At 43.3% G+C, this 11,137-nt stretch overlaps 1 protein-coding gene across 1 annotated transcript in view; it reads left to right on the top strand.

Moving 5' to 3' along the window:
• Positions 1-605: 605 nt before the first annotated feature.
• Positions 606-11,137, top strand: part of OXSR1 (oxidative stress responsive 1) — a gene marked incomplete at its 5' end in the record, with an annotated part of 46,684 nt that continues 36,152 nt past the window's right edge. Inside the window, one exon of the mRNA XM_009071197.1 lies at positions 606-747. Within this exon, the coding sequence (XP_009069445.1) occupies positions 606-747 (142 nt within the window). The remainder of the gene's footprint in view (positions 748-11,137) is intronic.

Raw genomic sequence — 11,137 nt, forward strand, 5'->3', positions numbered from 1 at the left:
GTTGGGAGAGAGACTAAACATGATGCTTCTAGGGAAGGATCTAAGCTATTTGAGTTCTGTACACAGAGAAGAAGTGACTTAATGTCAGAATTCAGCCTCATTTGTTCTCTGTTTAATGGTTTTCATTTTTTTTCCCTGTTAAAACGGTGCCAGGCCTTAAAAGATTAGATTTTTCCTGCTATTCCTCTGCACTAAGTTTGTAGGACCTGAAAGAGTTTAATTTTATCAAGCTTGTGAGTCCTGGCAGCCCCATGCTTTTTCCATTTCCCCCTTCAGCTTCTCCAATACTCAGCACCGAAACAGCTGCAGCCGAGTTGCCTACTTACAAACCTTCCAAGGGTCCTGTGTATGTACATACACTTTGCATTCTAGGTTGTTCAAATAACTTTTCAGTCCTTATGATCACAGGGATTTTACAGCTCACCTTGAGGAACTGCACCCAGGCATGAATTATTGCCTCTGTCTTCCTCCAGCAAAGGCTTCAGCTGCTGTCTGATCCTGACCATCATCAGTGAACTCCTTGGAACTGTATACTAAATGATTGTAAAGTACACTTAGCTGTGAATCAATTCTTCTGGTTCAAACTGTTTATCTCTTTTCTCTAGGCTCTGTTTTGGATATTATAAAGCACATTGTGGCCAAAGGAGAACATAAGACTGGTGTCCTGGATGAACCCTGTATAGCCACAATCCTGAAGGAGGTGCTGGAGGGGTTGGACTACCTGCATAAAAACGGGCAAATCCACAGGTATTGTACATTTCTCTCACATTTGTCATAAAATGTTATTGAAACAGAGTAGCTGAGCACACACAGTCTCGTCCCACAAGCCCCGGTGAGGGCGTGAGGAGAGGAAAGTAAAGGTGAGAGCTTAATCAAAATGCAGAATATAAATAGCTGTAGTCTATATACCATGTCTGTATACTATGACTAGGCCAAATGTAGGTAAAATTTGGAGTGCTGAAAGTTCTGATATAGAGAATATCTTTCCAAATGTCAACATCCAGCTGCAAAGTGTAGTTGTTGGAGGTGGAAAACTTCAACTGGTTTTATTTCTTCCTGAGCTACAAATCACCAAGAGCACTGCATAAGCAGTGTTGAGCAATTTAATAAGAAGCCCTTCAAGTCCTGATATTTTTTTTTGAGGTTAACTGCAAGATCAACATCATGAAATTTGAATTTGAGTAATTCCATTTAGGGGGGAAAAAAGGCAAACAAAAATTAACAGAAAAACTTCTTCTGTAGGCAAACACCAGTGAACCAATGACTTGTGATTTGACAGATCACTGAAATGTGTGGGTTTCTTGTTTGGAAGATACTTTAAAATCATATTTTCCTCTCTGCTGGTGTCAAGGTGTGGTGTAGCTCAGGAAGAGAGGATGCTAAGTCAGTCTGCCCTGTGTTAAAAAGACTGAGATTTGCAATCCTAAGTATAGGCTGAAAATAGAATATAGTGCTTCTGGGTACTGTACATCATCCCAGCCACAGACTCCTGCTAGAACAGCCTCTTCCTTCTTGGGAATTTTGTGAGCTTGGCTGTCTGCTGGTACAATGCCACTACAAGCATTGCTGCTGCTGTGCTGGAGTTAAGTTTTTGTCTTCTCATAGCTGCACAAGAAGAGGTAACTTTTTTTCCAAAATGTTATTTTAATTATAAAATTCAAGAAGTATTTATTTCCTATTTTTAATTAAGCTGTCTGACTTTTGTAGATTGTCTTGGGTTAAAAAGAAAGAAATGGCTGGAAATAATTCAGGTGGAATTCTTTTCCCTGAAGGAAGTATCAAATTTTGGTTTCCAGTGTCCATTAGAATTCTGATTTAACAAGAATCATTGTCTTCATTGAAGTTTTGATTTCATAGCTGGTTGCTTAACTTTGTTTTTTAGAGATAAGACTTGAGGCAGCTCTGGAAATTTAGAGTAAAGTAATAAACCAACTTACTTGCCAAGTACAAGGTAACTTTTCACTTTGCTATAAGTAAGTTAAAGCAGCAGTAACCTGTTAAGTTTCAGTCTTTCTGGAGAGATTGCATGAGATTTTGTGTATTGAAAGGGAGGACGTTCTCCATTTGGCTGGAAAAGCAAAACTAGTAAATGTGGTACAGATTATAGAGGGTGCATTCATGTGTGTGCTGTGGGGTTTTTACTGCACTCAGCGAAAATGCCATGTACACAGTTCAAGCTGCTTGGCCTGGAGAAAATGTGATTCATATTGAATCACTTGGAAGCAAACTGGACCAAACCTGCTGTGACCATTCTCGTCCTGCTGGTTGAAGCATTTTGCCCATATTTAGGGAACTTGAGCAAAGAAATCACATCTGTGTCATTGCTGCAGCTTTAGGCTGTGGTTGTGTGTCAGCTACTCTGCATGTGTTGCATCCCTGGATTTTGGGGCTACTCCAACAATTTCGTAATATTTTATCAGAGAAAAGCATTTGGATTACCTGATTGTGTTGGGCACAGTGGTCTGGGAAGTTTGGAGAAGTGGGATAAGAGGAAAAGTTGTGTGGTTTCCTACCTGTGAGGCAAAGGATGAGTTTCAACTGTTGGCAGAAAGCTCACATGCCTTTGAGGGATGAAACATGTTTCCTTAGTGGAGTTTATCTTGCATTTTATCCAGATGCATGTGTGCTGCTGAGAACAACACTCTTTAAAGTTGTACTGCAGGTGGGACCTTTCCTCATCCATAGGACTGTCTATATGGCTTTCCCATTTTGCTTTATGCCCGGGGTCATAATACTGATGATGCCTGATGGGAAAGGCAGGTGGAAATCTTACAGCTGTGCCAGAGATGCTCTGAGAGGAAGTGTTTAATATAACTAAACTTTGGTCCCCTGGGGTCAGCTTAAAGTATCTGTCTCTGAGGGAAACCATGTCAGGTGATGGCTGAACTGCCAGATACAGTGTCTGTAGTGTGGGGCAGCTGTGCTTGGGGTGAACTTGAGGCCAGAGCAGGATGTGAAGGGTCAAAGTTGAAGGGATTTGGCTAGACCCAGCACAACCAACCCGCAGCAATCGCCCATCCAGCAGGATGTTCAGCTCACACCTAGGAGAAAACAACTTGATAAAATTTGAGTCACAGTATGACTAAATGACTGTAATTAGCACATCCAAAATTGGACAGCCAGGCTGGTGGTGAAGCCCAAAGGGATAATATCTGGACTCAAATGTAGTTCTGTGGGTGCTGTTGACCTGCTGTAGAGCCAACTTGTTGCTGCTGTAAATCATGGGTGAGATCAGAGGACATGTGTCTGACAGCAGAGCTGCTCAGCACTTATAAATTATACATCATCTTAAATGGGTAAATGAAGTTAACAGGTGAAAAAGTGGCTATGTGAAATTCTGCTGCTCCTGAATCTTACTCTCCCTCAGCCTGCATTGAACTTAATACCGCTTCCAATTAAGGTTTGGGGAGCTGGTTTGGCATGGAAGTGTAAATTCCTGCTTTGGACAGGAGAGGAGTTTGACAGTGTTCTCTAGAGGAGATTAGAAAGCCAAATATCGAGTGAAGGCTTAAATTATAATTTTTTGTTGTTTACTTTCCTAATTAACAGCCAGAATGAATCTGAGACTTGAATAGACACCATTGTTCAGCAACAAATGCTGAAGTCTCTCACATTGTCCAGAGTGGTCTTGTTTTTACTTTCGTGTTGTGAGGGCTGTTGGGAAGTGTCTGAGGCCTTATGGGAAAGACAGGAAAAGGCAGTCTTCTCCTCATGAAACACTCTATACCAAGGTAGTGGCTACAAATGGTGCCCATCTTCCTCCAAAATCACCACTGCCTCCTGTATCTCAGATTTGGCAGCTCCCTGCCTTCACCATCGTGTTCCTGTCCCAGGCTGTCTCTCCCATTCCAGCTGCCGCTGTCCCCATTGTGGTTTCTTGCGTAGCACGGTGATCCCAATGAGGATTTGAAATCCCAGTGATCCGGCTCATGTTAAGTGTGTTAAGAACCTTGGCACCAGCCAGTGTGCTGGGGATGGAGGGCCAGACTCAGAAACCTTTGGATGAAGCTGTCCTGCAGGAATCTGCTCAGCACTTTTTTTTTTGTGGAAGTCGAGCAAGATTGACATGCTGTGAGGGGTTGCTGCTGGGCTAATCTTGTCTGGGTGACACTCAGGGTATGTTGTACCTCTTCCCAGTTTGGACTGTGATTCCTCTGTGTGTTTGGGGATTAACAGAAGTTTGATGAACGACTTAGAAATAAGACTGAAGCAAAATCAACCCAAGAGGTTTTATTGCTTAAAAAGATTTATTGGAGGGAAGTTCAAGGCTTTTTCAAGTGGTGCTTTGTATGGCAGGCTGACAAACGAATCATGCTGATTAACTGTTACAAGGTCTCTCTGTCTTTCTCCCTATTTTTATCTCTGAGCTTATCTTCTGTTCATGATTAGCTGTTGTGTAACTGAATATTTTAGTTAGTCCAGGTGAAGTGATATGCTGCTCAAATATAATCAGATTCTCCTGTTGCAGTGCAATAAATGTGATACTTGCCTGCTTTTCTGTGAAAACAAAAAAGCCTGGGAAGTGGTTTAGGGTTGCCTGCACTTGGAATATTGGCATGGCAGCAATCCAGCTATTAGCTTGTTTGCTGCTCTACTTCTTATGGGATGAGAGGGGCAGCAGAACATTTGATAAGCTAATTTAGGTTAGCCTGTGCTGCCATACAGAATATTTTTGGGGGTTTTGGTGTCTTTTCAAAACCAGAGTGTGAGGAGCAGGGTGCTGGGGCAGCTGTTCAAATGTTGCTTTGAAGGAGACCCTGGAAACAATACTCTTGCTGTGCTTTTATTGCAAATATATTCCCTTACTTTTTGGACCTCAAAATGGTTTTGGCAAGGGGTCAAAGTTTAATTGTTTGCCTCTTTACCTGTACTAAGAGTAAATAAGTTCTGAAAAAAGGATGTCTGCATGTGAGCACATCCATATCACCAACACTTCCATGTGGGATTTTGCAGGAGTATTCCTCCAGTAGTGAGTTTTAGATTTAAGATGAAGGAACTGGTGGGTATATGTTAACAGAACTTGGCTGTCCTACAGGATTCAAGCTTAATTTTCATGTAGCTGATTAATGCATTGATAGCTGTGCTGGCAGGTATTGTGGTTGAACTGGATTCCAGTATGCCTCTGATTATTTTGCTGACTGAAATACTGTACTTTTATGGTTCTGTAGGAATACTGTGGGAGAACTTCATAGCCTGTCCCTCTGTGGTGCTGTAATCTTGCTTTGGGGGGTGCCTTTTGAAAGCCAAGTTTGGTAGGGAAGGATTGAGGCATGGATAACGGGATGTGGAGCCTTCCACCTCTAATTGCTGGTTTGACTTTAAGTCAGGACACTAGTAATTTGAAAGTTAGCTATTGCTCAGTTGTGGGGAGCAGAATTTTTTTATTCAGAGAAATGTACTTTGATCTCTTCTCTCTTATATTATGGGATGGGCAGAAATAACCTTTAGAGGTGTTAGCTAATATAAATTTTAGAGTTTTAATTTGTAAACAGTAGCCAGAACAATAAATGCTCTTGGGTGTCTTGACTGGGAGAAAGACGAGATGCTGCTCTAGATTGAACTGGCTGATCTGTTCCCTCAAATAAGCACATTGCTGGGCAGCATCGAGGGCCCAAAGACCATTAAATCCCCCCCTGCACAGTCAGACTGGTGTGTATTGTACTGGTTTGGTGAACCAGCACACATTCTCCTGGTGGCTGTTTCTTCCACTGCATCATCCAGAAATTCGTTGTTGAAAAAAAAAATTAAAATTCCCTGTGGTTTTAGAGAGAAAATGTGAACCAGATGTAAATCTGCAGACAGCCAGAAGCAATAACTCCCAGAATCCATTAGGCTGGAAAAGGCCTGTAAAATCAAGTCCAACCTAGGACCAAACTCCACCATGTCAACTAGACCATGACACTAGGTGCCATGTCCAGTCTTTGATTAAACACCTCCAGGGACAGTGACTCCACCATCTCCCTGGGCGGTGCATTCCAGTGTCCAATCACCTTTTCTGTGAAGAAATTCCTCCTAATGTTCAACTTAAACCTTCCCTGGTGCAGCTTGAGGCTATATCCTCTCATCCTGTCACTAGTTCCCTGGGAGAAGGGGTTGACCTGCCCCTGACTACAGCCTCCTGTAAGGTAGTTGGCGAGTGTGAGAAGGTCCCTCCTGAGCCTCTTCTTCTTCAGGCTAAACACCCCCAACTCCCTCAGCCTCTACTCATAGGACTTGTGCTCCAGATCCTTCACCAGCTTAGTTGCCCTTGCCTAGACTTGCTCTAGCACCTCAATGACCTTCTTGCAGTGAGGGGCCCAGAACTGGTCCCAGTACTTGAGGTGCCTCTCCAGTGCCTAGTACAAGGGAAACTCCTGTGGAGACAGTTTTCATCAAAGTGGATGAAGACAGTTGCTGCTATGAAGCCTAAACCCCTGGGATTTAAACCTCTGTTTGTAAATGTTGCTGCTGCTGAAAGCACAGGTGTACTTAGGGCCCTGCAGCAGCTCCTGCTAGTGGCAGTGTCCTAACCCTCGGTGGCTCTGCATGTTACAAGAGTCCATGGAGGCTCACAGGGTGATGCCTGAAGTTATGACTGTTGCAATCATGTTTGCCCCTGTATCATTGTCCTCAGACCCAGGACCTACCTTGAACTTTGTCACTCAAAGGAACTTCAGTCTAGTCCAAAGGAAAACCCACTTTTGGTACAACTGTTACACAATGGATTGAAAGGGAGAGAAGTTCTTAGGTTTTTCCCTCCCCTTTGCAACATGGAGATGAGAAGCAGGAAAAATATCATGAAAAGCAGGAGATAGAGGTTAGGGTGATCTCCAGAAGGTTCAACAGTGGTAACAGGTTTTGGTCAGTGATCCATGACTGAGTTGCATGCTGAACTAATGTGGTTTCTAGCAATTGTTGAATTGTCAGGAGTATTTGGATTTGATGTGCTTCCATGGGGGAATATAATTCACTGCCTGCAGCATTAAATGCATCAGGTGAATATGTAACACGACTCATAACTCTGAAGGAACTAAGTGCCATTTGCACATGTGTACAACACTGTTCGTGACACCTGTGTCATGTCACTGCCTGTATCTGGTGTAGATTGCTGGGACTAGATCACCCAGCACAGGTTCTTACAGCTTCTCTCCAGCACCAGAATGACTGTTTGAATCATCTCTTCATCTTTTCTACCATGATGCATGAAGTGAATCACTCACTTGAATAAGAGGGCTTTGGATATTGTCCCCTGTTATGGTGCAGCAGATTTTCTGGCCTTAATAGATCATAAAGACTGCATACATGGAGATGCTTTAAGTATTTATTCAGACCGCTGCAGTCTTTTCCTTCATATCTTATGCTAAAGCCTGAGAAAAGGGTCATTTGCTAAATTTATGTGGTAACATATTAAGCACAACCAAAAGTTTTGTGAGGCTGCATCAGAAATTATTTTTGTATGTTTACTAAATCAAATTGTATCCTGTCTTGCAGAGTTCTAATAAAACTTTGATATTAAAAAGGAAATCTAATACTTTCAAAAACAAAAGTGAGACAAAACCCACACATGTTTAGGACAACAAATAGGGAACTGCCACAGGGAAATCTATCACTTTGTAGCAGCCTGGAAAGCATCACCAAGTGAGACAGGGAGTACAGAAAGGACTGTTTCCATTGTGCACATAACCTGATTTTATAACTGCTTTCTCCATTTTATAGGCATAACTGGATGAAATAAGGAGATCTTTATTGTGCCTATGCTGGTCATGCTTGAAACTGTCATCTTCTAGATTTTGGTGCAGGAAGTTGAGCTGACAGGTCTCTGGTTGTCTTGAATCCTCCTGTGTCAGTTGCAGACATGGCTGAGCAGGAGCTGTGGGTGGCTTTGTAGATAGGGACAGCTCTTGGCTGCGTGGGGGAATGCCCTGGACCTTGTGTGTGTCTAGATATACACACTGCTTCTCCAGAACAGGGTGCTTATAGTCTTTTGGAAATTGAGAGCTTTTTAAGCCACCCTGTACCAATTTTATTTGGCCTCATTTGATCCAAGTTGGTTCTGTTTACTGGAATGACCTTTTGTCTTTCCATCATGGCAAGGAGATGTGTGAATCACTGACATTGCTGTTTCTTCTGCCACCTGATGCATCTTGTACTCAGACTGGGGTGAGCTACATGTGGTAATTCGTGGGAAATTCCTATTTCTGAGTGCACTAGGAACATGTTTTAACATGCAGGAGAAACTACAGCATGGTGAGGTGCACCACTGGTATTGCTATGTGAAACAAGCCCACCTCCTTGCATGTTAAATCATTTGACATGAAATATTGAAATAAGACCAAGTTATAACTTGACAATTTTCTTCTATTACCAATGACTAAGGCAGGGCATCCCAAAAATATCTGGGCCTCCAGGGGTAGGAGCAGACCTTGTGACTCCACAGCTTGCTGCATGTTGCTTTTCATGCAGTGGCTGTTAAAGGATCTTTGTGCCTTGTCCCCACTGCAGTCCTTAGGAAGTAAGATCAGGAAATGGAAGGGCTGAATAGATGAGCTTGTGGAAGAAATCCTGGTACATTTTTAGGTGCTTTTCAATGGTATGAAAACTTGATTTTTAAAGCCTGCTGGGCAGGGTCCTTTCCTTATACAAGAGAAAAAAAATTCCAAGGTTCTGACAGACTGGGGGAAACTTTAAAAGTGTTGTATGAAGTTGTACATGTAGTTTCCCTCTTGCATGGACTGCTGAAGGTTGTCAGAAGCCCTGATTGCTTGGCAAAGCCTCCTTGCCATCAGCTGATATTACAGCAGGATGTGTATTGGGTGAATATGTAAAGAAACAGCCTCTTTTGCAGGAGGAAGTGAGGCTGTGAGGGTTGGTGTTAGATTGTCTCTGTGTTGGGAGGTGGGGCTAGGTCCAGTGCTCAGCGCTTTATTTTCTGGCTGACGGAACTAATGTGTCTGAAAACTGTTTTTTAAGGTTTTGGATTTAGCTGGAGAACATACCCCACACTGATGTGCCATTGAGGTTACTGGAGCACTGGTGCTGGGCTGGAGGAAATGATGATGGACACGAGGTGGAGTCCACGGCAGATGGGATGTGTCCTTGAACTGCACTACCCTTTAACCCTCCTTAGGCGTGTAACCACGTGGGAAGAGAAGGAATTAATGAGAGCACATAAAACCATCAAAGACAAAGTTGGCACAGGAACAAAAACCTTAAGCTGGACGTAATTTGCTGAGATAAAGGAAAGTGATAACGGTGGCTGTGTGACAGACAGGGACACAGTGAGGGATGTGACACACTGCTGGCTGTCTCACTTCATAATAGAGACTTGCACTGAGTTAGCCCAAGGTTTGCAACTCTTTCTGTACTGCTTCAGCATCTTCCCAGCCCCTGGAGCTATTCAGACAGTGAAGATGGCAGTGAATTTCAGGCAGATCTCCTGCAGCTTTCCTTAGTGGGCTGTCCCTTGTCTGAGCCGACATAGCGACTTAACCTAAAAGAAATCAAATTTGCATCATGGTTTCTTGGGTCCCAAACACTCTACTGAAAGCAGCAGTCCAGTTCTATGGCATTGGAGGGCAAAAAAAATCTAGAGGAATTGTACCTAGTAAGTGCATTGTGAAGCCTCTGAAAGGCGTTGTATGATTTAGCTAAAATAAAGTGCAGTGGGAGGGTAATTTTTCATGTAGCCCTTACTGGGGTTTCTGTCTGCCTGTGCTGGAGACAGGATGGGGTTCTCTCTCCCAAGAGGTCTCTTCACTGCACTGGGAGTGATCTGCCTGTATTTTAAGGGCAGGACATGGAGAAAAAAAACCCTGGATGTACTCTTACAGCTCGTTTTGATGGAAGCTGACAGTCATTTCTAGTAGGCTTTTTTACACATGGCTCTGTTTGCAAAGCCACAGTCTGTCAGTCACTTCTGCCTTTCAAAGCCTTACTTCATCCTGCTTAAAAAAACCAAAAAGACCTTTAAAAAAATCTTTTTCACATTGGATTATTCGGCTAACTTTCTTCAGACATTAAAATGACAGATAGAAAGCCTTTGAATATTCCTACCTATGTAGCCCCCGTGAAGCTGTGGCTTTAAAAATGCTCTAGTGTTTGAGCCTTGGAGTAAATCATGAGTTGGCTTGTGCTGCTGGCATTCAGCTCCTGCCTCGAGGCCCTGCTCTTTTGCCACAGCCCAGCAGCTGACAGAGCAGCTTGGAGAAGAGGGCAAGAGCAGTTGCTATGCTTCCCTGATCCTGAGCAATAAAGCAGTAAAACATATCACTGGTCTCTGCTGTAATTTATAGCAGCCTGACTGCTGCCACTGGTCCTGGCTGCCAGTGGCCACAAGGGCCTGCTGAGAGGACTGTGGATGAGCAGTGATGAATCAAGCTGTGGACTTGGCCCTCTCTTCCCACTGCTTATGCCTGGCACAGCAGGGAGGCTGGAGAGGAGTATGGAAGCTCCTCTGCCAGCTCTCTGCTGTTTGAAAACCGTCAAGCTCTGGGAGGTGTTCCCGAGACTGGCTCTGCAGTTAAGTACAGCACTGTAACAGGCAGTAATTGCACCTCAGTCAAGATTTTGGGGCTTAAGGCTGAATACTGTGGCGTGAAAATGTTAGTACACACAGCTTTTCTCGCTAGGATCAGGGGCTTGTTAATGTATAGCACTTCCATACAGATGTGTTTGGTGCCTTCTCCTGTGTTGTGCTGAATGTGCTGACATTTGAGGGTATAAAAATACTGATCTGCTTGCATCTTCCAAACCTAGTTCACATTTTGCAGCTTGAAATGGCAAAGCTCTTGCATGTCACCAGCTTTTTTTATCTTGGCTTACAAGGCCAAGGGACGAGGTGACACAGGTAGCAGTATGTCATTGAAGTAAGAGGTAGAGAGAGAATCGTACTCATTTGGTGTACAGTGTCACAGATTGCTTTGTATTCCACTGTTTGTAGAGAGATTGTCCTGAAAGTATTTTACAAATTACACAGAACAACATCAACTCCAGCAATTGGCTGCATTCAGCATAAATATTTTGAGTTATTCAGCATTCTCTTCCCACTCTGGTTGTGTGAAGTATAGGGCAAATAAAAACATAGTGATTATTTTGTGGAATGCTCCAGGAAGCTCCTGGAGGCTTTGGAAGAGAGGAGGATGACAACTATGGAGCAGGA

This window comes from Acanthisitta chloris, unplaced genomic scaffold (genome assembly GCF_000695815.1).
Source record: "Acanthisitta chloris isolate BGI_N310 unplaced genomic scaffold, ASM69581v1 scaffold3413, whole genome shotgun sequence".
NCBI lineage: Eukaryota > Metazoa > Chordata > Aves > Passeriformes > Acanthisittidae > Acanthisitta > Acanthisitta chloris.